This window comes from Oryx dammah, unplaced genomic scaffold (assembly GCF_014754425.2).
Source record: "Oryx dammah isolate SB20612 unplaced genomic scaffold, SCBI_Odam_1.1 HiC_scaffold_29, whole genome shotgun sequence".
Lineage (NCBI taxonomy): Eukaryota > Metazoa > Chordata > Mammalia > Artiodactyla > Bovidae > Oryx > Oryx dammah.
Window position 1 is genome coordinate 5,673,733 of NW_024070213.1, and position 26,707 is coordinate 5,700,439.

General features: G+C 53.3%; 1 protein-coding gene across 1 annotated transcript in view; it reads left to right on the forward strand.

Annotated features, from left to right (window-relative positions):
- The window catches only part of EFCAB6 (EF-hand calcium binding domain 6), a 255,607-nt gene extending 229,254 nt beyond the window's left edge, over positions 1-26,353 (forward strand). The window contains exons 27-32 of the mRNA XM_040233143.1: positions 8,365-8,592; positions 16,043-16,273; positions 17,795-17,954; positions 19,333-19,517; positions 22,892-23,041; positions 25,918-26,353. Of these exons, the coding sequence (XP_040089077.1) occupies positions 8,365-8,592; positions 16,043-16,273; positions 17,795-17,954; positions 19,333-19,517; positions 22,892-23,041; positions 25,918-26,040 (1,077 nt within the window). The 3' untranslated portion in view covers positions 26,041-26,353. The remainder of the gene's footprint in view (positions 1-8,364; positions 8,593-16,042; positions 16,274-17,794; positions 17,955-19,332; positions 19,518-22,891; positions 23,042-25,917) is intronic.
- The last annotated feature ends 354 nt before the right edge of the window (positions 26,354-26,707 follow it).

The following is a 26,707-nucleotide window of genomic DNA, read 5'->3' on the forward strand; positions in this document are numbered from 1 at the left end:
CCCAGTCCATGCCGCCTCCCTCTGACCCCCAATCCAGGCTGCCTCCCTCTGACCCCCTAGTCCATGCCGCCTCCCTCTGACCCCCAATCCAGGCTGCCTCCCTCTGACCCCCTAGTCCATGCCGCCTCCCTCTGACCCCCAATCCAGGCTGCCTCCCTCTGACCCCCTAGTCCATGCCGCCTCCCTCTGACCCCCAATCCAGGCTGCCTCCCTCTGACCCCCTAGTCCATGCCGCCTCCCTCTGACCCCCAATCCATGCCGCCTCCCTCTGACCCCCCAGTCCATGCCGCCTCCCTCTGACCCCGCACTGGTTGGAGCCGCCTCTTGGGTGAGTCCAAGCAGCAGCAGGATTTAGAGCCACTGGATTTCACTGTAAAGCTTGGTTTTTACTAAATGAGATACGTGGCTACATTTCAATCCAAGAAAAGCTCCACAGACGTGCGATGCTGTTAGCCGGTTCTTTGCTGACTGTGTGGTTCCTGTCTTGGCGCATTTTTCCTTTTATGTATTGTGCTACTGCTGCCGGGTGGTCACAAAGGGGACCGGGGGTTTTCTTTTTGGCACAGGTGGCCTGTGTTTCTCTGTGATATCAAGAGGGACAAGTGTTTAGTAAAACAAGGTTCTATGTGAATACCCTTGAAAAAATGAGAGAGGATTCCTTCCAAACATGGAAGTCATCCTGTAATTGCGTCAAACCGTAGTGCATAAGATTCCACTATTTTTTTTTCTCTCATTTGTAAAGTCACCGGAAGAGCCTTGCAAGCATCCAGTTGTCAGATGACGGGCTGCAGGAGGAGCGGGCCCACCGCTCCCGCTCCAGACAGTCGTGGGGACGGAAGCAGGCGCCCGACGCCCCATCCCTTCCCCAAGCTCTGTCTTGCAGCTGCGATCCCTATCCTGAGGAGGCCTTTTATGTAAAGCATAGTTGGTTTTGGAAAGTGACATTTGCATCTGAAGATAGTGGTGTCTTTTCTGATGAGGAGAAACATTGCTTCCAGTTATAGAAAAAGCCCTATTTTCCCCCATTCAGATAGAACGGTCACGTGACAAGTGCCAGGGACACAAAAGCGCCAGACCAAGAGCCATCTGCTCCTCCCCGGTGTCTCCAGTCACTTGGAGCGCGGCTTTGCAAAAAAGCAAGGTGGGGACCAGAACATGGGTGCCTGACCGCCTCGAGCCCAGTGCCCCTGATGGGCAAGCCGGGAGGCCCTGCCCTCCCGAGGCCAGTGGGCGCCCCGGGTGGCACGGGGTGGGGAGGGCTGGGACCACATGCCCAGCGCCCGGGGACCTTCCAGTCCCAGGCTGGTCCCGCGTGCACCAGGGTGATGGCCGTGGTGCCGCTGGGGGCGGGGCCCCCGGTGACCTCTGTTTCAGTTTGTGCCCTGTTTGTAGTTTCCAACTTTTCTGCCATGGACACACAATAATCACCTCTGCTGGCAGCCCGAGAATATTCCCCAACCGGCCGTGAAACCAGCTTTGGGACAAATCCGAGTCACCCTCCCTCTCTGCGTCCTCAGCCTGGCCCCTGTGTGGCTCTGGGGGCTTGGGGAAGAGAACTGGGGGATGCAGGAGGCCGGCGCTGCTCCCCCGTCCTTCATGCCAGCTTGCCACGTGAGGTTTGCGAGGATCTGTGCCTCCTTCACCTCCGGGCTCTGAGGTTTCCTCCTCAGGGAGCGATTCCCATCAGCTGTGTCGAGAGTACATGACCCGTCTCGTAATCTCTGCTCACCTGTGAAACTGGCCCTCCTCTCTCTCCCCGGCCCCAAGACCCTCCCCTGGCAGAGGCTATTTAAGGCTCATCTTTTACTTCCATATCCCGCGCATCAGCAGAAGAGCCTGGCACACAGCAGATGCTCCCGGGGCGTCTGTGGATGGCTCGATGCAGCCATCGTGGGCGTGCGTTGCGTGTTCGTCCTCTCTGGGTGCATCACCCGTGTGTGGGTCACATGCCTGCCTCAGGTGCTTGGGCTGCCCCCGCTCCCGCCCCTCCCCCTGGGGCTCTGGGATTCAGTGTGACCCACGTGTCACTGTGATTTCCTGCCCAGGCGGAGATGGGCAGTCACACCGAGCAGGGCTCCTGGACCCCCGCCCCTCTTCTGCTTTGCTTGCCACCAAGCCGTCCCTGCCTCCTGACCTCCGGACCCCAACCCGTGGGAGAGGGAGGCAAGACTCGCAGCTCGGGAGCCCCAGTCATCTGCCCGCCTCTGCCCTGGCTTACTCCTCCTCCAGAGAACAAGTGTTAGTGCTGGTGTGTGTATACACATGTGTGCGTGTGTGTGGTCATGTGGACCAATTTGCTGCACCCCTTCCCACTCTGCATACTGCAAACATTTTACCATACTGTTAAACTATTTCTTGAAGCCTTCCAAATAGCTGCATTGTAGAAATACTATGGTTTATTTAGCCATTCTCCTGATTTAGACAATTTTGACCTCTAAAGTGTTGCTAATTTTTTGTGAACTGTGTAAATAATACTGTGTGTGTGTTAGTCGCTCAGTCGTGTCTGACTCCTTGCGACCCCATGGACTGTAGCCCACCAGGCTCCTCTGTCCATGGGATTCTCCAGGCAAGAATCCTGGAGTGGGTTGCCAGTTCCTTTTCCAAATAATACCGTAATGATCATGATTTCATCTTGTTTACTTCCTTGAGGAGAGTCTTCAAAGGGCAGGTGCCAGGTGGAAGGACAGGCACTTTCACGGCTCCGCCTACCTTATTCTACCTTTCCCAACGCTGATATTGTCACTCCAGACATTTGTGTTTCTTAGAAAAAAAAAACAAACGGAATCTTGGTTTCATTTCTATTTTTTTTAAAGAGTGGTGAAATTTTTTAAATAACTATCTCACTTGTGGCCGCACCGTGTCTTCATTGCGGCACGTGGGCTTTGCTTCAGCTGTGATCGGCAGGGGCTGCTCTTCAGCTGTGGTTGCGGGCTTCCTGTAGCAGTGGCTTCTTGTTGCAGAGCGCAGGCTCTGGACGCCAGCTCGGCACTTGTGGCACGTGGGCTTAGCTGCTCCACAGCCTGTGGGATGTTCCCAGACCGCGGGGTAAACCTGTGTCCCCTGCCTTGGAAGGCAAGATTCTCAACCACTGGACCACCAGGGAAGCCTCTAGATCAGAGCTTTCTAACAGAAGACCTAGGGTGGCCGTGCAGAGCAGTCATTTGTTTGATTGGCTGTGTTGGTGACACTGCTTATCCGTTCTTTCTTTGAACAAAGATCAAGGCCCCACTGTGTGCCGGGTTCTTTAAAGCACTCGGGGACTCAGCAGTGAGGAAAAGACCGGAGCCCTGGCCTTGAAGTTTATTTTCTGTTGGGATGGAGAACAATTAGGTTAAATATAAGGTGGACCAGAGAGTGGAACATGGGATGGAGAAGGAGAAGGGAAAGGCAGCGGGAATGAGCGTGTCGTTCGGCTCAGGAATATGGTGTGAACCCTGAGGGGAGGGCAGGAGCAGCAAGTGCCAAGGCCCTGAGGCAGGAACGAGCTTGTACGTATGAAGCACAGCAGGAGGCTGGCATGGAGTGAGGTCAGAGGTCCCAGTGGGCGGGCTGGCGGCCATTGTGATGCCCTGCCGGTTGCTCCAGGCAACGTGGGGAACCCCTGGAGAGCTGTGCATGACCTGCGCTTTAGAGATCGTCCTCAGGGGAAAACGGTGCTGGCTTTCTGATTATGGCTCGGCCCTCCCCCACCCCTCTGCCCAGAGAACAAGTGCTAACACGTATGTGCCTGTGATGCTCCTGCGTGTGTACTTTTAACAGATTGAGGGTGGAAGGAACGGGGCTGTGATTTGTGGCAAGATGATGGTGGCCTGGACCAGGAGGTGAGGGTGGAGCAGTCAGTTTCCAGGTATGCACTGGGCTTGGGGCCACTGGGGTTTGGGGAGGTTTGGAGGATAGACGATAGACAGACTGCATGATGGACACATCACAGAGGACTCCAGGCTGGGCCACTGGGCCAGTTTCCATTTGCTGAGATGCAGGCCTCGGGGGGGATGGTATTTTGAAGCTGTTAACTCAAGAGGGAAGAGAGAATTCCCTTTATGAAACTGGGATGTTCAGTTTTGCTTAGGAGGGCTGCCCTCACACAGAGGTATCTTGGAGTCAACCAGAGCCACACTGCACCCTGCTGCTTTTTGTTTTTATTCCACATATAAGTGATGTCATATGGTAATTGCCTTTCTCTGTCTGCCTTGCTTCACTCAGTGTGACAATACCTAGGTCCATCCCTGTTGCAACAATGGCACTGTAAATGCCAGAACAATGTAAACGTTCCCTTTTATGGCCGAGCAATACTCCATCGCGATGGCACCCCACTCCAGTGTTCTTGCCTGGAGAATCCCAGGGACAGGGGAGCCTGGTGGGCTGCCGTCTATGGGGTTACACAGAGTCGGACATGACTGAGGCGACTTAGCAGCAGCAGCAGCAATACTCCATCGCATGTGTCCCACACCTCCTCCTTCCTGCTGCCTTTGTAAGTTTGCAACAATGGGCTTTGTGATGTCAGGGCTCAGTCACAGAAGAGACTTCCTTCTCTCTCAAGAACAGCCTGAGTAGGTATCCACTGTTCTACTTGTATATCCTGGGCCTTACTATTCTCATTCTATTGTTCTGTTTATATCAAGTTTGTGATGTTTTGATATCTGGTGACTCAAAGACATCCTTGCTAGCCTCTTGCAAAAATTTCATGGCAAATCTCACACATTTATGTCTCTATATTAAGTTTAATATCTATGTCTAAAGGGTCCCCCTGCAAATAGCCATTGTGATTTTTGCTAGAGTTTTATTTATTTATAATTTGAAAAAGGTTTCCTCTTTTGAAATGGAGTCTTCACATCCAGAAACATGGTATGTGTCTGTTTTTAGTTCAGTCTTGCTTTGATAACCTTCAGTAGAATGTGTCTGGCTTTCTTCATATAGGTCTCATGCCTTTCAGATGAAATCTATCCCAAAGTATTCAATAGCTTTGTCATTAATGTGGATTTTTTTTATGAGATAATTTCTAACTAGTTATATTTATTGTATAAGAAAAAAGGTATTGCGTTTTCTTCATTTTTTACTTTAATTCAGCCACTTTCATAATTGTATTGAGATTTTCTAGTTGTACAATCATACACAAGAGTAATGATAAATGTTGTTTTTCAGCATTTGTTTTCAACTGTTTATTTCATCTTCTTGTCTTATTTCAAAGGCTAGAGCCTCTAAAAATCTGACTAGCAGGACTGACAGTGAGCCTGCCTGTCTTGTTTGTAACTTTAATGGAAATGCTTCCTATTTCCCCCGTGTAACACATTTACAGATAGTGTCTGATTAATACTCTTGTGTTTAAGATGTTCATTTTATTCCTGTATAGTATGTATGCTCTTTTCTATTCTATACCATTTTATCAGGAATGACTGCCAAGTTTTGTTAGATGAACTTTGCCATGCGTTGATATGTGACCTTTGCTAATTATAAGGAAGACTTCCTAATTCTTGGAGTAAACCTTAATTGATTTTGGTGTGCCCTTTTAAAATACAGCACTAAATATTTTAAAAATTGGTTTAAAAATTTTTTTTGTTATATTTGCCATTATGTCTGTAAACTAGATTGGCTCATATTTTTCAAGTGTTTTCTTGATTATATTTTTGTGTTAGGGTAATATACAATGAACTAGAATACTATACAATGAACTAGAATACTATATATCCCTTTTTGTATTCTGGAATAATTTGACTAATGTAAAAATTATCTAGCTTCCCTGGTAGCTCAGCTGGTAAAGAATCCACCTGCAATGCAGGAGACCCTGATTCAGTTCCTGGGCCGGGAGGATCCCTTTGAGAAGGGATAGGTTACCCACCCCAGTATTCATGGACTTCCCTGGTGGCTCAGATGGTAGAGTCTGCCTGCAGTGCAGAGACTGGGTTGGGAAGATCCCCTGGAGGAGAGCGTGGCAACCCACCCACTCCAGGGCTTGACATCTTTTTAGTGATAGATGGTAGCTCTTTTAACAGCTTTTTAAACTTGTTTTTTGATTACCTGTCTATTCGTAATGTTACTTACGTTAAATTTAGTAATCTATATCTTGCTAGAAAATGATTCAATTTCCTCTGGAGTTTAAAGCATATTAACCTAAGATTGCCCATTTTACTTTGTTAGAGTTCTTCCATATCTGTTGTTAAAACAGAAGAAATTTCTGATTTGCTTTTTGTGTTAACACTTTTGAAGGGCATTCACACACCCCATCTCGTGGAAGCCTAGATTCCTCCCTGAAAAAATGAGGAAACTGAGGAAAACTTGATTCAGTGGCGTGTGGACGTCACACGGCCAGTTAGGGCCAGAGTCAGAGGGGTCTCCACCTTCCCCTGTGCGACACGGCACCCGTATTGTTTCCAGTTATGTTCACCCGTGGCACGTCCTCCTCAGGCCCCAAAGGTGTGACCAGCATAAGGATGGACTTCGAGCTTGAGTCTCCACCCAGCAAAGATCCCTCTACTCTCTGATCACTGACGCCCGTCATGGTGTTTAGGGAAAGGACTTTCATACTTAGACACAGGAGGCATGTTTTCAACTGTTCAAAAAATGTGTAAGATGCGTCTGTAGGGTCACTATATTTTTCTAGAATGAGAAATGAAAGGCGTTCATTCACTTTGCAGACGGCTCCCAATGGACGTATTTGAAAGCATCTGTCAACCTTTGGGTAGTCGAGGATGTAGTGGGCTATGGTTTGAGTGAAAGGGTGTATAGCCACGCTTTTGAGGGTGTTGTCAACAGCATCCTATGTTTGATATACTTTCGTAGAAGAACGTTCTGCAGGAAAGTAGCATATAATACACATACTCCTGTGGAACTGCTGAACTTGAGTCATGACCAAGTTTTCACATAGGTTGTGGGGATTGGATGCGATCATCTGGCCAGGTGCTGGTGCTTTGAAAGAGCCAGGCTTCTAGCCACCAGTCACTAATGGTTTTGGCTGGAGAAGCCCAGAGGATCTGAGAATCCACCCTGGTTTGGGGACAGCCTTCATGCCTTGTTACCCCTGGGTTCTCATGGAGCCCAGCCCCCACCTGCCACCCCAGGGCCCCACCCCTTCCACATACTCCCGGAGCCCACCTGCTGATGTGGTGACCACAGGTCTAGCCTCTGGGGCCTTTTCCTAGTGGCAGAAAATAGATGCTGCAGGCCTTGCCCTTCCAACTACCCTTGCAGGAGGCTCAGGACTCAGTCGCCACCCCCCACCCCCAGCCCCAGCGTCTCCCTTCCAAGGTCTCCTCGGTGCCCAGGGGAGACACAGAAGCCCTTGTCATTTCCAGGGCTGTTGAGAATCAATCAGTAACTCGACTCACTGCTCTTCCTGTGGTCTCTCTGTCCACCACACTGATCATCAGCAGATACTGAACGTGGGCTGCAGGCCTCCACAGGCCCCTCTGGCTCACCTGGCCACATGCTTGTTGCCAGCCCATCAGCCTGCCATCCAGTAAGAAGATCCTCTCTTTCCTCCTAGCTCACTCCTCCCTGCAGAAAGCTGCCCTGTGCCCAGACTGGTCCTATCCCTCCTCAGGGCTCCCCAGCACCATGGACAGCGTCCCCAGGCCCTGTAAGCACCTCCCACGGGTGCAAAATGAGATCTAGGCAAGCAGGCCAGCTCTGTGGTCCCTGCAGCCTCCAAATGCAAGACTCTATACTCGCCAGGATTAAATCCCTGTGGGTCTGAAAGTCTCAGACTTAAAGGACACTTAACCAACAGTGGAGCTGCAGCATAATATGGTAGCAGTCAACAAAAAGAAACACCATTCACAGGACTTCCCTAGTGGTCCAGTGGCTAAGACTCCACTCTCCCAAAGCAGGGGGCCCAGGTTCCATCCCTGGTGAGGGAACTAGATCCCACATGCCTCAACTTAGAATTTGCATGCCACAACCAAGACCTGGCACAGCCAAACAAATAAATTAGCAATGCCATTCACGTCACAGCTGTCCTGAGCATAAACCAACCCGTACTGAGGGCTGGAAATGAAAGCAGTCTGGATCCGCATCCGTAGTGATTCCCTTACCACCCAGAGCAGACATTTACTGTGTGTTTGTTCAGCAAACCAGAGGACAGGCCGAGTGAGTGAATGGCTGGGGGTAAGAGGTGTGCCCTCCTCGGGCCCGGCCCTGGCCCTGCCCTGCGGGCTCAGTCGCTTTGCTCCCCGCTCTGCGGCTGGTCAGCCCAGGCTCCCGCTTTCCAGGCAGATCTTCACCTGCAGTCAGGCCTGTGGGTCTCTCTGACTCCTGGCTCAAGTTCCTCATGAAGCTTGCCTCCCGGGCCCCACCCTTGCCTGAGGTGCCCAGAACTAAGGCAATTCATTATTCACTAAAGGGATCAATTTTCTCTTCTGTTTTGCCCAGACCGCTGTGGAGTGGGCTGAGAAGATGCCCAGAGGTCCACGGCCCTTATCGCCCAAGGAAATGGCAAGCCAGGAGTTGCTGGCTCGCCTGCACAAGGCCGTGACCTCCCACTACCACGCCATCACCCAGGAGTTCGAGAATTTTGACACCATGAAGACGAACACCGCCTCCAGGGACGAGTTCCGGTCCATCTGTACTCGCCACGTCCAGGTTCTGACAGACGAGCAAGTAAGGACTGCATTCTGTTCAGCTTCCTATGCAGTGTTGTTATGAGCATCAGGCTGGTTGTTTCCCAGAGTTTAGCGAGTTTAAGGTTTTTCTCTATTTTTTAAATATGGGAAGGGTTTGTTTTGTTTTGTTTTTTGGCAGGTGGGGGGAGAGGGGGTTACTGTTGTTGTTTTAAATCTTACTAAAGAGACACAGGAGCCTTCTGTTCCTGTAACAGGTATGGAATGCACCATCTCAATTAGAATGCAAGTCATGTCACCTTTATTTTTTAAATCAAATTAAACTCGGCTCCAGCTCCCATTACCCCTCTTACTCCTTCCCTGGATCATTCCGGGCCCCAACTGATCCAGAGAGACGGCCGGTTTCTCTCCACACTTGAGCCGGGGTGGGGGTTGGAGATGGAGGTGAGGCTGGACAGAGCGGGTGCTCAGCACATCCCACAGGTGGACCATGTCCATTTCCCCCACCCAGACCCCAACAGCCCAGGGGCTGAGCAGCCAATAGCACAGAGCACCAATGATCTGACACACGCGTGGCCATCCCTTCCCCCCCAGAAAACGCACTGCCGCCAGCCTGCTCCTGTGCGCAGACAAACCGAGGCCCCGTCCATTCCCAGAGAATAATTCAGACGAAAAAGGAAATCCAGAACACTCACAAACGCAACCCAGCCTCCCCTCTTCCTCCTGGTTCCTCTCAGACCTAGCCCAGGCGCTTCCTACAGCTCCCCGTGTGGGAATGTCAGCCGCCCCCCGACCCCAGAGCTGGGAGAGACTCCACTCCAACCTCAAGACTCCTAGTCTCAGAGTTTTAGGGTAAGGACTGAAAATAATCTTGAGCGATCGTCACACCCACCCTCCAGCCCTACTCAGGCTGCTGAACTCACTACCCTAAAGCACGAATTTGTTAAAGATACTACTAATATGAACATCAGATTTCACTTTCCTAAAACACCAGCTTTTTTAAGGCATTATGATCATTTTTTTGCTAAGAAAAGTTAAGCGCTCTTTCTAAAGAATTCTGTCCCAAAGAACAGCCACACGAAGTGAAGCTGTTTGAAATACATCTCTCCATTGCTACAAATGGATGGAAGCCTTTCAAATTAATACAGTTGCATTTATTATTCTATGGAGCCAACTAATAAAGGTTTTGCTAATAAAGATTTTTCATTCCATCTAAATGAGTAAAATTTTACTCTAATTATAGATGTAAATTAATGACATGCTGGCGTATCTGGCATTCTCAACAGAGAATTTGATTTTAATGGTCTACGAAGAAAAAGCTTCACTATCCGCAGCACAGACACCGGGGCGCCGCGCACCCCATATCCCCCGCCCCACGATCAAGCACTTACTTTTAAACGCTGCCTTCTAAAAATACACGGACATATCTCAGAGACAGACTGCACCATCGAAAGCGTCAAAGTTTGGCATAAGTACCACGGTTTAAGTTGGGTGATGATTAGCAGAAACTGTGCTATACTGGGGAAGGCTGCTTCTACATACAGGCTGGTAAACAGAAAGCAAAAGCCCCTGAGATACATATGTTTTCTCCTCGCGTGAGCTGCTTAGCCAACAACCTTCTCAGGTGGATGGTCCTGAGTCTGGCAGAGTAAGACACAGAAGTAATGTGTACACTGGACTGGACACGTCTAGACCCTTCAGCCCAGTATGGGGACGAGTCCACCGAAGACACTGGGACAGGTCCGGCCAGGTTCAGTAGCTTGCTGGTACAGATTCTGGGACTTAGTTTATCTATGTTCTAAACTTATCTCTAAAAGATCCAGTCATCGTGAATCCGAGGGGCCAGCTTTCTTGACTTAACAGAGCTCCCTAAATAGAAAAGTGCCACACCTCTGGAAAACTTTTGGCACAATTAACCTTTCAGGAAAGGAGAGTGGCTTTCAGAGCAGGTGAAGTTGGACACTGAAGGTCTTCATGGCTCTGCATAAAGCGTGTTATAAAAGGCCATAGAACTATGTCCACTTGGATCTGGCTGAAGGAGACAGGGGCCCCACGGGGAGAGCCTATCCCAATGAGGCGATTGAGACCAGCCCACGCTGACTGCCTAAAGACTGTGACTGTGCAGCCACATTAGGGAGAGGCACTCAAACATTTCTGAACATTCCAGATGTGATGCTTCTAGAGCAGATGCCTCCAGGAAGTGAGAGAAATGCAGGCAGGATTGGATTTCAGCCCTGCTGCTGCACTCGTCCAGCTGTGTGACCTTGGAGCACTCAGCCTCTCTGAGCTTTGGTGCCCTTCCCTAGGAGATGGGGCAGTGCTCCCAGGCTGGTCCAGGTGCCCTCCACCCAGGCTGCAGCTCTGCCTTCTCCATCTTTGACCCCTGCTGTCTCTGCCTGCCCCCGGCCCCGCCCCCTTGTATCTATCTGGTCAAGTGAATTCTTGACCATGCCTTTCCCTGCTGGAGCTGCCCAGCTTTGCTGCCCAGCTTTGCCCTACCCACCTCCCGCACCCAGCTCTCCATCATCACCCCTTGGCACACTCTTGTGTGTCCTTGCACACAGCGCTGTCTGTCTTGGCTGCACAGTGAGTGCCCAAAGGCAGCAGACACCCTCTCCTTCACTGAGGAGTGGACTTCTGGTCCTCTGAGCAGAGTGCTGACATCAGGTCCTGGGGAACCAAGGAGGGCCTGCTCCCTGCCTCCCTTGAGTCTGCATCCCAGGAGGGTAGAGAGAGATTAAATGCCTGTGGGAACATCATTTCTGTGATTCCACACCACTCTCTGCTGTAAAGGGAGGTGCAGCATGCTAGGAGAACAGAGCTAGGGGCTGGTCTGGACCCAAGGGGTCAGGGTGCGTTCCTTGAGGATACAGTGCTGGGATGTGGGCCCAGGAGACACACCCTGCTCATGGGGTCTTTGTTCCTTGAGGGGCAGATGGACAGTAAACCAAACATGTTAAGATATGTGTATGTTGGATGGCCATAGAGGCAAACAATAAAAACCACGAAAGAGGGCAGTGCTGGGGAACTGTAGGGAGGGGTGGGGGCAATACATTGTGAGGACGGCAGTCAGGGGAGGCCCCTGAGAAGGAGACATCTGATTAAAGACCAGGCCAGGTGGATGGCTGGGAGCAGACGAAGTCGGATCATGGATGTGTTTCGGAGCTGGAAGTAACAGGATTTCCTCAGTGAATCTGAGTGCAGGAGAGAGACGAGGGGCAGAGGATAAGGAGGCCGAAGGAGCCAGGGATGGGGTGCTGCGGGGGTGGGGCCGGGCGACAGGGTAGGGGGGTGTTGGGTGCCTCACTGTTCTGATGTCCACAGTCACACACCTTTGGTCCCACTTCCACTTCCTGTTCACTTCCTCTTTTGCTCAACCGCATTTTTACTTGCCCTTTCAGGGACAAGTAAGCCAGAGAGCTTCTCTATTTCATGCTCATCCTCAAAAGATAGTTTGGCTGGGGATAGAATTCTAAATCCAAGTGTTCTCCCCCTGACACTTTAAAGCGATCTCTTCGCTGCCTTCCAGCATCTCTCTGTGCGGGTGAGACATCTGCTAATTATCACACGCTTTCTCCAGGGCCCAGATCCCAGCGAGGAAGAAAGGCAGGGGCTGCCAGTGACAGTTGCCTTTTACCAGAGGCCCTGCACGGAGACTGGGGGTGAGGTGTGAGGAGACGGGAGCCAGGTGGGCGGTTGTGATGAGCCCCAAATGCTCCACACACAGCTCGCCCAGGCGGTTCAACCCTGGGCATGGTCCCCACTTGCCAGGTGGTCCCGAAGCTGCCTTGGCTGGTCCTAGAGACTGGGCTCCTCCTGTGGTGGCCTCCAGGCCTCTATCCTGAGTGACCGTGGAAAGCCGGTGCCCCACTGTTGGCACGGGCTAGCCGTGGCTCTTGCCAGCTGCCTCTGTTTCCACATCAGGCGGTGGGCGAGGGCCTCATTCTAACTGCCCGTCTCACACGGGGGCATCTCGTCCTTGTTCCCGGGAGAGTCCCACCCACCACCTGCGTCCCACCAGGCCTCTAGTGCCACACTGCTCTTCTCTGTTTCTGTCTAATCCCATTTCTCTGTTGTGTTTGAACGTAGCCGTGCATTTTAAAAAATAGCTTCCACCTCTTGGCCGAAATTCTCCCTCTGTCATGCATGTTTTTCAGCTTTTCCATTACATCCATGGACACGTTAGTTCATGGATCTAGTGTGTTGTTTTAATCTCATTAGTTTAATGTCCATAGTTGTTTTAACGTCCTTGTCTGAATCCCCACACTGGAGGTCATCTCTGAGTCTTACCTGTTGACGGCTATATCTCTTGGCAATGGGTCCGTTTTCCTTTGGTTTGTATGTAGAACTTAAAAAAAAAAAAAAAAAAGCTGAAAGACAGCATGTGCAGGAGAATGGTAGACTGTGGTAGAATGATGTTTATGACTGGAAGCAGGCTCACCTCTCCGCTGCCAGGCTGTGAGTGTGGGGGTTTGTTGTGGCAGTCTGGAGAGTGATCGAGCCTCATTTGAATTTTGTTACTGCTACCCTCACTCCTTGTGTGCTAGGGGGGCAGATCCCTCCAGCAGAAGGAGCCCCCTGGGCTTGAGGGGACGTGCTTTGCCCCCCTCAGTGGCTTTGCTTTGCAGGAGAGGGTGTCTGGAGAAGTGGGTGGTGTCTCATGTCTGTCCTCCCCCAGTAGGTCCACGTGGCCCCTTCAGCAGCAGCAAAGGCTGCAGGAGGGCTTGTGAGCTTGATCATTCCCTGTGCCCGAGACTCCCAGCCTGGGCGCCAGCCCCCGTCTGGCCTCGGGAATTTGCTAACATCTCAGCGGACTTCTTCCCACACTCCCACTTCCTCCTGAGCCCCACTGGGCATGAGAGCTGTGGTGTCAGGATCTCCTTGGAGCCTTGGGGCTTGATGGAATTCAGTCCTCTTGGCTCCTGCAACCTCAGCTCACAGGCTCGAGAAGAGTCCTGAATCTATAGGTATTTGGCTTTTTTCTTGCTGGTAAGATGGAGTGGCGTTCCCTTGCCGCTTGCCGCCTCACGAGCAGAAGCAGGACCGAGGTCCTGAGTCCTTCGTGTTTAGCAGGCCGCCGACTGCTCCTCTGCATTCCCAGGGGGCCTTTCAGGAAGCCACGCTCCACCACATGACGTGGAAGCTCACTTGCTTTTCAGCTGATTCACGAACCACAAGAATCCTGCCCAGGTTTCACGTCCAGCTCACAGGCCTGTAATTCTCCAGAATCCCCTTTTGGGGGGCGCATTCCCAGTCCTCTCGAGGCCTCGCCTGTCCCCGCAGCACCCCCACCCCCAGCCGCCACCCTGAGCTGCGTCCCTGGCCGCACCAGTGTCCTGGGGCGTAACCTGCCAGGACTGGAGAACCACGTGTGGCCTCCCGTTCTTTCCCGGCCCACCCAGGCCCCTGCTACCCTGTTGCTGTGCAGTCACTAAGCCATGTCCGAGTCTTCTGCAGCCTCATGGACCGTAGCAGCCCGCCAGGCTCTTCTGTCCACGGGATTTCCCAGGCAAGGATATTGGAGTGGGTTGCCATTCCCTTCTCCAGGGGAATCTTCTTGACCCAGGGGTCGAACCCGTGTCTCCTGCCTTGGCAGGTGGATTCTTTGCTACAGCCACCAGGGGAGCCCCCGAGTCATCCTAGGGATGTGTATTCTTCCCGTTGAGGCCCCTTCAGTTACAAGAAGATGAGAATAGGGTTTGCGTGGTCCCGCGTTGACCTCATTACGTCACAGGATCTCAACAGGAAGGTGGTGGGCCCTGCCTCATGTGCCTGAGAAAAGCCCCTTTTGTTGTCCTGGGCTGTTTTGTAAATGTCTTCACATCTGTGCTTCGACTTCTCGCCGCATCGCATCCTTTGTCTCTGTCCTTCGTAGCATGACCTTCTTCCTGCCCGCCTCCCAAGTCTTGCCAAGATAGGAGGGCATGAGAGCCCACCAGCAGCCCACCTTCCTCTTCAGCTGCATCTCTCTTCCGTAAAGCCCTTCCTGATGGGTGCACTCAGAACATGGTCGAGCGCCCTGTCCCCTGTCCCTCTTCATTTCTAAAGGGTCTTCCCATCCGGTCAGTTTTATCATGTGAGTCTTTGGGGGGTCTTCAGCCATTAACAAACATGCATTGAGACCCCACTGAGTGTCAACCCCTTTGCAAGACAGTTGGCATTTAAAGATGACGTTCAGAGGCCCCTCCAGGGAGTCTCTCAGCCAGGTGAGGTGTCACCTACAGGGGTGGCTTCATCAGGATGCAGGTAGGAAGAGAAGAGCCTCTGGTTTCCTTGGTGGTCCTGGAGAACTTTCCTGGAGGAGACCTTGGTGCCGGTGAGGTCTGTCTGAGCCTCTGTGGCCGCTTTCTCAAGGACCCTCACTTCCACTCCATGAAGTAGGTTTCCCTCATTGATCAAAACCAAAGCAACATGCAACTCTGGATGTGATAAATGACACTGAACTACACACACACACACACACACACACACGAAGTTGTTACATAAGATCTAACCTTGGAGGGAAATTGGGCGGAGGATCCCGGGGACCTCTCTGTATCATCGTTGGAACATCCTACAAACTTGTAATTATTTCAAAATTAAAAGCTTAGCACAAAAAGCTAAAACAAGTCAAGAAGATTGTCCCAAACTAAACCATTTCTCCTTCTCAGGGCCTGGAACGTTCTCCCACTCTTCCTCAGCCCTCACTGCATCTTGTCCAGACTTTCAAGCAGCAGCGGACATGGTCCCTTTTAATTCGCCCCTGGAAAACCCCAGTGGAGCGGGCAAGCTGAGTGGCTTTCTGACCAAGTCGAGGCACAGGGCAGGAATGTTCCTCCATGGCCTCAGGGTCGGAGATGCGGGCTGGAAGCTGGGCCTTAGGGGCTGTAAAAAAAAACAAACGGAAGTTAAATCACCTTTCTTCTCAGCTCCCTGAAAGCCCTCGAGCCACCTAGAGTGGCTCCCGTGGCACGTTTGGTGATGTCCCGGCAACACGGGGCCCTCACTCAGCCCGGCGACAGCAGCCACACTGATGCCAAGGCCATAAGCTGCTCCCCGTCCTCCAGACGCCTCTCTTCTCATCTCCTGAGAGGGCACTGTTTGCCCTGAGGGTGACTTACACTGCACAGCGGCCCTGGGCTCTTTGCAGGGCTCTGGGGCTGTTCTGCAGGAGGGAGCCTCGCTGAAGACTGGGGTTTGATTTGCGTTTTCCCCTAGAACATTCTTCTGTCCTGCAGCTCAGTCTCTGTGACTAATGGCAAGATTTAATGGCCTTAAAGTGCTCGCTAAGGGCCCAATTCAATTAAAAAATGTCCCGTAGAAGCCATGGATAATCCGTGCCCGCCCCCAGGAAGCTGGGGCTGGCCGGCCAGGTGTTTTTCATTTTTCAATTTTTGTTTAACTTGACATGAGCCCAGGACCCAGCAAAGGAGCACACTGCCTTCACCGGCTTCTGGCCCTCTTGCCTAGGGTGTCCGCTGACCCAAGGGTGACCTCTGCTTCTTTGCCAGTTTGACAGGCTCTGGGAAGAGATGCCCGTCAACTCCAAGGGGAGGCTGAAGTACCTGGACTTCCTGAGCAGCTTCAACGCGGACAAGCCGGTCACGCCGCCGGCCACGGGCAACTCAGCCAAGGCGCAGAGAGGGAGCAGCGTCCCCGAGGTCTCGGACCGGGGCCGGTCTGCAGGGTCGTCGCCCACTCGCGACCCAAAAGCGGGGTCCAAGTCACGGAGTCACCCCTGCGTGAGTTCCTCCCCGTGTCTCAGCGTCTCACTGGGTCCACGTTCTCCCCAGGCCAGGAACTTCATGTCCTCAAGGGTTCAGGTGACAGAGAAATTGTCTTAGGATGAGCCCCCGGGTCCGGGGGCGGATTCTGGAGAGGAGCCACTGGTGGGTCCTCTCAGTCACCTGCCTTGGAGGGGACAGAGGTGTGGGCATGGGGGGCAGAAGAGACGGAGGGGAATTGGGGGCTGGGGGGCATAGGACCCAGGGGAGGGGGCAGGTCAGCCATCGTCAAGGGCATTGTCACCCAGGAACACAGATGCCCCCAGGGTGGACAGATCTGCTGAGGGCCACGTACCGAGAGGTAAGGGGTGTTAATGCCCATTTTACTGTTGAAGATCCAAGATTCTTAAGAGGGACCCGTGTGGGCTCAGGGTCCCTTGTTAGCACAGAAAGACCCGACGGCAAACCCAGGCTGTCTGACCGCACAGCCCTGGTCCTGGGCCGAGCCCCCGGCCCGAGATGAAAGGAGGGGCTCAGTCTCGCAGAGGGTCTCCCTTCCTCTGTAAGAAGCATGGCAGGGTCTCTGGTAGGGGGCGGTGGTGTTTGAGGGGATGGCAGCCGGGCATGTGAGCACCCACCTCCATGCTTCATGCGGGGTGAGCCATCCAAGACGGAGCTGGCTGCTCATTCATTCTGTCAACACGTGTCTACTGCGCACCTACTGTGTGCCGAGAATGAACACCGGGCCCTGCACTTGTGGAGTTCATGATCTCATGGGGGACGATGGGCAGGCCTGTAAGTGGAGTGTTTAGTACATTACAGATGGCGAGTGGAGCAGAGTCAAGGGGGTCAGAGCACCCCAAGGACATCCACGTCCCAGTCCCCAAACCTGCCGAGGGGGGAATCAAGGTTGCAGATGGAGTTAGAGCTGCTTATCAGCTACCAAGATTGTCCCCGCGTGTCCAGGGGGCCCGGCTGACTGTGTCCAGTCAATGGGGACACAGGCACAGGGGGCACGCAGGAGAAACTCAGTCTGAGAAAGACCCGCCCACCATAGCCTGGTGGCTCAGATGACAAAGAATCTGCCTGCAACACAGGAGACTTGGGTCCAATCAGGGGTCGGGAAGATCCGCTGGAGAAGGACATGGCAACCCACTCCGGTATTCTTACCTGGAGAATCCCATGGACAGAGGAGCCTGGCGGGCTACAGTCCATGGGATCGCAAAGAGTCAGACACGACTGAGCGACTCACACACACACACACACCTATCGTTGCAGCTTTGAAGGTGGAGGACAAATGGGGCCTTGAGCCAAGAAATGTGGGGGCCTCTAGAAGCCAGGAAGGGAAAGGCTATATTTGCACCCGAAACTGTGCCAGTTAAAACGGCAACATCAGCACTTTTGTTCTGTCTTTCATTCTACTTCTGAAATAACACCACCTATGAATTGTGCACCTCAAGACCCAGGTCACATCTGTAGGTTTCTCCTATGACATCCCTCTAGAATCTCCAGGTACAAGACCGTTTTCTTTCTCGCTAGACCCCCTCGAGCGTCAGCGGGACCCCGCCCCTGCAGAACTGCGAGCCCATCGAGACCAAGCTTCGCAAGAAGGTCCAGGGCTGCTGGCGCGAGCTGCTACGCGAGTGCAAGGAGAGGGACCCCAACAGGCAGGGCGAGATCCCCGGCCCCGAGTTCCTGGGTGCGTCCCACTCCGTCCCCCCAGGGTGCTCGGGCCCACCTCCCAGGTCAGGTCCCCTCCTCCCGGTGGAGCCCAGGCAACCTGCGGGAGCATCTGGGGGACAAGGGCTCCTGATGCCTCCACCCTCACCCGGCAGGGCCACACCCACTGGATCAAGTCAGCACACGTGACTCTCGAGGCTAGAACCTGCAGGCTGGTCGCGGTCTCTGGGCAGAATATAAACAGGGACGGGCTTTGAGAGCCCAGGAAGGTGGCCCGGGGGCCTGGGGCAGCCGAGGACACAGCTCGGCGCTGTTGGTTCGATGTTTGCCATGTATCACTTTGGTAAACTTCAAATGGGCTTCCCTGGTGGCTCAGAGGGTAAAGAATCCACTTGCAATGAAGGAGATCCAGGTTCAATCCCTGGGTCAGGAAGACCCCCCGGAGAAGGGGATAGCTACCCACTCCTGTATTCTTGCCTGGAGAATCCCATGGACCAGAGGAGCCTGGTGCGGGCTACAGTCCATGGGATCGCAAAGAATCAGACACGACTGAGCGACTCATAATTACTTGCTTACTTATCACTTTGGTAAACTTCAAATATTTATAAAAATTGGTTGGATTTATGCTCCCTCTAATTGCTGCATACTGTTGATGCAACGAAAACCCAGAGCAACCAAAAATAAGTAATTATAAAGAAAGAAAGCCAGACACAGATCCTCAAAGTGCACGATGGTTGTCTCTTCAAGGAGGTCCTTGTGTTCCAGAATGGAACTTTAAGATCATCATTAGAATGAAAACCACAAATGCACAATTTGGTGTAGCCTAGCACAGGGTCGGACACGACTGAAGTGACTTAGCAGCAGCAGCAGCAGCAGCAGCAGCAGACCCCTGAGAGCATATCTCTGAAGCCCAGTTGAAAACGCTTGCGCAGAGGGCGAAGTCTGAATTGCTGACCCCAGGGGAGCCCCTGCCAGGCCCACACCCCAGCACATGGAACCTTCCCTTCTCCCCACCTGCCCAGCCCTGCCCAACTCTGTGCAGCGGGAACCTCGCTCCACGCTCTCGCTGCCTGCGGTCAGGGCCCCCACAGTGCTGTGTCCCTACTGCTATGACTGCAGCAACAGAGGCCAGGCAAAGCTGGGCCAGAAGGCTAAGCCAGGACAGAGGGAGCCCAGCAGAACGCGGGGTCCCCTCCGTCCTGGCCACGCTTACCCTGTCGCCTGCCTGTGTGTTTCTGCACCCGTCCAGCCAGCGGCTGCGAGCCTGTGAAGCAAGGACCCAGCTGGGGCGTCTCAGCAAGTGATGAGTGATGAGTGAGTGAGTGAGTGAGTGAAAGCTGTGATCAAACCAAGAGGGAACTGCCCACCACCAAGTGAACTGATGTGCTTGCCTGCAGCTCTCGTGGAGAGATTCAACCTGGATATCACCAGAGACGAGTGCCAGCAGCTCCTCGTCAAGTATGACTTGAAGAACAACGGGAAGTTCGCTTACTGCAGCTTCATCCAGAGCTGCGTCCTCCTGTTAAAAGCAAAGGAGACCTCGCTGATGCAGAGAATGAAAATCCAGAATGCGAATAAAATGGTATGTGAATCACCCAGAGGACAGGGGTGGGGCCGGGCTAGCCGGGTTTCTTTCATTTTTCTCAACTCCTCCTAAACTCTGTCGTTTCACTTCATGCAAGCGGTGCATGTGTGAACCTTTACAAACCTGTAAATGTGTGGAGACCCCAGGCTGGGAACCAGTAGCCAGGATCCAAGGCTCGCAAGCCGGTTGAGTGGCACCTGCCCAAGGGGACCTCTGTGGGTTGACAGAGGGAACAGAGTCGGTGGCTCACAGAGCTGCCGGGAGCAGATTTCGGTCACTTAACTGGAGGCACAGGTGGGGGGGGGGGGGCGGCCACAGTGAAGGGAAACACCTGTGCCTTACACGTAACTGCTTGCTCGCTCATCAGGCGTCTGAGACGGCAGACCTTGCTCAGAGGCGCGTGGCTTTTCTTGCATAAGCTGCACCCACGATGCGTTGTCTGCGGTCCTGTTGTTGCTTCTTTGAAGAGGAATGAGACCCTAAAGATGCTTAAATCTTGCAACTGGAGGGCCCCTGGATTTTTACCCTTTTTCTGTCATTTGTAACTGTATGATTCTCACCCACACCCAGGTCAACCACACTGTTAAGGACACGCCTTTCTCAAGTCTTTCCAAAGCATGAAGACGTTCCACACTCATGTTTTATTATCTGTAACACTGAATTAAGTTACTCTGAATTAAATAAGTACGAACAGGCGTTGTTGACTTGGAGACAAACACAGCCGATGCCAGTCACCCTCAGGCCCAGCTGTGGGGACCAGAGGTATGGGGCAAGCCCGGCAGCCCCCGACCCAGACCCCTACCCAGGCCCCCACATCCCAGCAGCGGCCAAGTGATGGTGTGCCAGCCAGCAAACAGTGGATTCCATGCAGCGAAATCTGTCATTTTGTGCAAAATCGGGCCGCATCTCACCATAGTTTCTAGTTTAGACAAGCAAGAGCTAGCACCAAAGGCTTACAACAAACTATGGAAGAAAAACTTGGCTTTATGACAATTATTTCTCTAGCTCAGTTATCATGTAAGTAGAGAAAATACTTTCCTCATTCAGTTGTCAGAGGGCCGGCCTCTGAGCATAACTGGAGAGCCATGGAGATGCCTGCCCTCTCTGGCCCTCCTCTGCTTCTTTGGGCCTCAGTTCTGTAAGTGAGGGGTGGCCTGCTGGGAAGAGGCTCCATGCTCCCTTCCAAGCCCCCGTGTGCAGAGGCCGGCCTGCTCCTAGGTGAATAGCCTGCCCTCACAGAGGCGTCCAAAGGCTGCTCATGGACTGCCTGGGGGGTGGGGGCTGACTGAGATTGTGTATGGGAAGTGAGAGGCGCTCTGGGATAGGACCCCCACCCCCCAACCAGGAGCCTGGGCCCCTGGGCAGATGTCCCAGCTCACCTCCGTGTGCCCCTGCCTCGCCCCCAGCTCTGGTCGTTCACCCAAACCCAACCACAGCCTCCACTCTGCAGCTCAGGACAGTCCTGCCTTCCATCCAGGAGCCCACCCTGGGCCTGATTGACAGGTGGTGAGACTCCCAGGAGCCTCTCCCAGGAAGAAGTGGGACCAGGGCCCGCCCTGCCCCTGCCTGGTCCCCTCTGCAGGTGGCCCCCAGCCCCACCACGCCAGCCATCTCAAGGGCCATATCCTTTTCCAGCGCTTTGAGGCTTTCTCTGTAGCCTTAACAGCAGACACACTCCTCTGAGGAAGTGAGCTGGGGCTTTGCTTTTTTTTTTTTCAATAATTCTAGTTATTTATTTATTTCAGCTGTGCTGGATCTTTCCTTGCTGCACAGGCTTCTGTCTGTTTGCAGCGAGCGGGGGCTACTCTCGCGCTGTGCTGCGCGGGCTTCTCACGGTGGGGGCTACTCTTGTTGCAGAGCACAGGCTCCAGGCGTGTGGGTTTCACTAGCTGCAGCTCCCAGGCTCTAGACCACAAGCTTTCCCTGGTGGCTCTGCCTGCAGTGCCAGAGACCCGGGTTCGATCCCTGGGTTGGGAAGATCCCCTAGAGAAGGAAACAGCAGCCCACTCCAGTACTCTTGCCTGGAAAATCCCATGGACAAAGGAGCCTGGTATGTTACAGTCCATGGGGTCGCAAAGAGTCGGACGCGACTGAGCTACTTCACTTTCATTTTCAGCTGTTGTGGAGCACTGGCTGGGTTGCTCCGAGGCACATGGAATCTTCCAGGACCAGGGATCTAACCCATGTCTCTCCTGCATTTGTAGGCAGATTCTTAACAAGTGAACCACCAGGGGAACACTGGGACTTTGCTTCTGGGGGGCACTGCTAGCGGGCAAGGACCCCTGGGTGGGTTGGTGTCCCAGGCTGGGATGGGAAAACCCTTTCTCAAGCTGAACTTAGGTGTGGGAAGGGCAAGTGCTCACAGAATCCCTTCTCTTCCGTGGGTGGGGACCAGCTGATTGGTAAATCGGCCTCTGAGGAAGGTACAGGGCATCTGGTGGGTTTCTATCATAGGTGCTAAAGGATATAAAAATTGAAAGCAATTTAACATTGTGCTAATGTGTTTTACGTGGTGCCATGTTAAAAATTAAACTTTCCCAAAATGTATCACACATTATTGCCTACAGTTCACCTCTGTGATATTCAGACATGTGTTGGGGTAAATCATGCTAAAATATCTTGTTTTCAAATCTAATAGCACCTAAATGAAATAATCACGGTGTAGTGTGCTAATTACTAGATATAATTATAACCTTGCGATTTTTTAAAAACTCTGTTCATTATAAGAACCTACTAGAAGATCCAAATCGAACCTCTTTTTTTTTCCCCCTCAAACTATTTCGGTTATCTGCCTGGCCATCCCCTCAAATACATGGGGAGGGGTTCCCTGGGAGGTGGTCTGGTAGTGTTGGCATCAAACGCAGCCCCGAGGGGTCCTGATCCTGCCCCTTTGCCTCCCTGAGCCTCCATTTCCCAATCCAGGAAATGGGGATGAAGAGACCTACCTTCCTCCCAGGAGATGCTGTTTGTGATGAGCTTTGTTTAGTCACTAAATCATGTCCGATTCTTTGCGTCCCCATGGACTGCCGCCCGCCAGGCTCCTCTGTCCACAGGATTCTCCAGGCAGGAACACTTGGAGGGGGCTGCCATTTCCTCCTCCAGGGGATCTTCCCGACCCAGGGATCGAACCTGCGTCTCCTATGCTGGCAGGCAGATTCTTTACCACTGAGCCACCTGGGACGAGCCTGCAGACTCCCTTCCAGCTGGGAATCCTGGGTGGGGAGTGAGCTCTGGAGGCCAAGACGGAAGCAAGGCCCAGGAGAGGAGCTCACAGCCCCTTCCTTCCCGCTTGGGCCACAGCCTGTCCACACCATCCTTCCCACCCCAGAGCTCGTTTCTCACCTCCTCATGGGTTTTGGCTCTTCTCCCAGAAAGAAGCCGGTGCCGAGACCTGCTCCTTTTACTCCGCCTTGCTTCGGATTCAGCCCAAGATCGTGCACTGCTGGAGGCCGATGAGGCGCACGTTCAAGGCCTATGACGAGGGCGGGACGGGGCTTCTCAGCGTGGCTGACTTCAGGAAGGTGAGCGTGGCTCTTGCGGGGCCTCTCCCTCCAAATAGGACGCGGTTGCCAAATGCCAGCGGCCAGAAAAACCTCACCAAAGAAGCCCCCAGCCCCGGAGGAAGGCCCAGGCGTGGGCAAGCTGTCCAGATCTCACTTCCTGGGCTCCCCCAGGTTACTGGAGGCTGCATCCACTTATCGTCCGCTGCCAACCCCAGGCTGTCCCCACCCCAAAGTCTTCTAGAATCCCTCCAGGCCTTCCCGGGGCACCAACACCTGAGTGCAGCCGTCCACTGCCACTGCTCCTCAGAGCCTGGCCTACACCCCACACGAGGCCACAGAGCAGAATGACGACCTCGGGGACTGAGGCACGTCCTGGGCGTGGCTACTCAGGGTCCACAGACCCCAGCCCTGCCCTGCAAGAGCCCCCCGCTCAGTCCTCCCCTCTCCCTCCACTGTCCTGGCATGTAGGGGCTGCCCACCCTGGACCATGCAGTCTGGTCAACCAGCTACTCCAGTAGAGACTGGACTTCGGGGCCTCTCCTGCCGGTCTGGGGGAGCACCTCACCCGCCCCAGTCTACCAGCTGTGATCGTGACGCTCCCCAAGAGCCCCACCTCTGGAACAGAATCTATGCTAGACTTTACCCTGCAGAACCTTTGGAGGTTAACATTTGGAGGGTTTCCTCCCGAAGGAAAGAAACGGGCCACCCTCAAGGGTGACTTAAAACTCCCACATTTGGAATAACGCAGAACTCCTCAAATTGTCAGCGGGCCTGCTCCCATTCTTTGCTTCTCTCTCCCATCCCCGCCCTAGCTAACCATTGAGGTTGAGAAAATAATTGAAGTCTAGAATGTTAGATTAAAAATCAAGTATTAAAAAAAAAAATCAAGTATTACAGCCAGGGAAAAAAACTCAGTCAAGACATCAAAGCAAGAAAGGGTTATTACCTCTCAGTGCACTTAGGAAAAATGTATTCCTTAGATTTCTCTGCACTTCAACAACTAAAACAAAAAAATTTTTGTGTAAAAACCTTTTCTTAAATAGCAATGCAGGCAGATGAATGGCAGTTAGTGGGTCTGAATTTGCAAGGACCCCCTGGAAAATCCCATGGACGGAGGAGCCTGGTAGGCTGCAGTCCATGGGTCGCTAAGAGTCGGACACGACTGAGCGACTTCACTTTCACTTTTTACTTTTATGCATTGGAGAAGGAAATGGCAACCCACTCCAGTGTTCTTGCCTGGAGAATCCCAGGGACAGGGGAGCCTGGTGGGCTGCCATCTCTGGGGTCACACAGAGTCAGATATGACTGAAGTGACTTAGCAGCAGCATGCAGGGCACTAGAGAATGAGGGGCCCCCTGGAGCAGCCCCCCGCCCGCCCCCGCCCCAGCAACACACACACACAGTGGGTGGGGCCAGGCCTGTCGCTGGAGGTCGTGAATACCCTGACACCTCCCCGACGTGGCCTCCAGCTCACAGCGCTGGCTAGTCACTCACTCATGTCCAACCCTTTGCAAGACTATAGCCTGCCAGGCTTCTCTGCCCATGGATTTCTCCAGGCAAGAATACTGGAGTGGGTTGCCATGCCCTTCTCCAGGGGATCTTCCTGACCCATGGATCAAACCTGGGTCGCCCGCATTGCAGGCAGATTCTTTACTGTCTGAACCACCAGAGAAGCCCCGGTCTTTACTTTGGGGTCAAATACAATTCTCAGCCAGAGAAGAGAAGTAAGATAACACCCTAGGAACTTGGTGTGGGTGACAAGCAGGGAGGGGGCAAGAGAAACGGAGACCTCGCCCTTGGCAAAGAGACCTGATGGGTGCTGGGCCCTCCGGACACCCAGGATCATTCCCCTTTCTTGCTCTCAGCCCATCAGCCCCAGAGGCAGGCCAGCTGACCTCAGCCCCACGGACCCGGGCCAGTCCTGCTGGCCCTGGAGGAAACTTGGGTTCTTCCAACCCCACTCTCTAGCCTCCTCTGAGAAATGAATTATAACACAAAATATACATAGGAAATGTATAACCTAATCTTCGTATTTATTTAATAGAGTATCTATCACAGTTTGTCTCGGTTGCATGTAACAGAGGTGAAATAAATTACAGCAGCTTAGACACGGTAGTTTTCTTCTCATGTAAAAGAATCCCAGACGTAGGAAGTCCGGAGCTGGCGTGGTGTCTGGACTGTCATCAGAGACATCTGTATTTTTTTTTTTCTACCATCCTCAACACCTGGATTCCTTCCCCAAGGTCACCTCATAGCCCAAGACAGCTGCCAGAGCCCTAGCATCACTTCAGCATCCCAGGCAGCAAAGAGAGAAGGAGGGCATGCCTGTTTTCTTTAGAGGAGGCTTTCTAAAAGTCCAGCGTAGCATTCTCATTTCGTTTTAGTGCCCAGAACTGTGAGAGAGGCTGAGAATTGTCACCTTTCATTTTGGCTGGGCACACAGTAGCCTGGAAGAAAATCAGGGTCTGATAATGGAAAGGGAAGGGCCAGTGGATATTGGTTGGGAAACCAGCAGGCTCTGCCATAGGATGTATTACGGTTGAGTCATAACTACTGGCTGAAGCCTGCACCTGCCCCCCTCCCCTCCCTTGAAGCTGCACCCCAAGGCCTCCCACCTAGTTAGGGCTCTGTGGCCAGTCTCCCCTCCAACCCCCTCTGCCCTGTCCATCTTCCTTGCCCTCCACGTTGACAAGCCTCACAACACCTGTGTTGCTAGACAGGGCTGCCTTGTTGGAGGGGTGGGGAGTGCGGGGGGAGGGCGTGACTCTGGAGGTGGGCTGTCCAGGCTCGAGGTGGGAGGAGAGGTGGGCAAGGGCCCAGCCCCTTCCTGGCAGCCAGCCTCCTTGGTCTTGGTCTTGAACGGCTCCAGTACCAGGGGCGGCTCTCCCCCGCAGGTCCTGAGGCAGTACAGCATCAACCTCTCTGAGGAGGAGTTCTTCCACATCCTGGAGTATTACGACAAGACGCTGTCTTCAAAAATCTCCTACAACGACTTCCTCCGGGCCTTCCTCCAGTAGGGGCCCCGCACCGTGAGCCCAGCACCGGCAGACAGGGACCGCAGGGCCTGTCCCCACGCCTCGGGAAATCTATCAGCAGAGGGCCTCATGAACGTCCGGGGCAATCCCCGAAGCACAGCCCACACCCACACCCAACCTGCGTCTTTCTGAGGTCAGCCCAGGCCTGGGCTCCAGGGTTGGCAGCAGCCGCTCTGGAGGGCCCCGGGCTGCCCCACTGAGCTCAGGACCCCTCTTAGTCTGAGCAGATTAAAATGTTAGCCTTTGCAAGAATGATTCTTGAGACTTTAAAAGAACCACCAACAATAAACTTGGAAACTCAGAATTTCTGGCAGTAAGAGCCTGCGGGGTGACTCAGGGACACGCCCCTCCTCCATACAAGCCCTGGGGCTTCCCCGACATGGGTCAGACCTGCGCCCCTGCCAGGCTTGTCCACAGGGCCCCTTCTCTGTCCTGGGGGCACAGGCACCAGCCGGACCGCACGAGGAGCGGCCGACATCTGAGTCAGGCCCCATCGGTGCAGCGGGGGCTCAGCCCTTCCGGGCCCAGCAGTACCCATTTCGGAATACAACACGGTCTGACAGACTAGGTGCTGGGCTGTGTGCTTAGTCACTCAGTCGTGTCCGACTCTTTGCAACCCTTGGACTGTAGCCCGCCAGGCTTCTCTGTC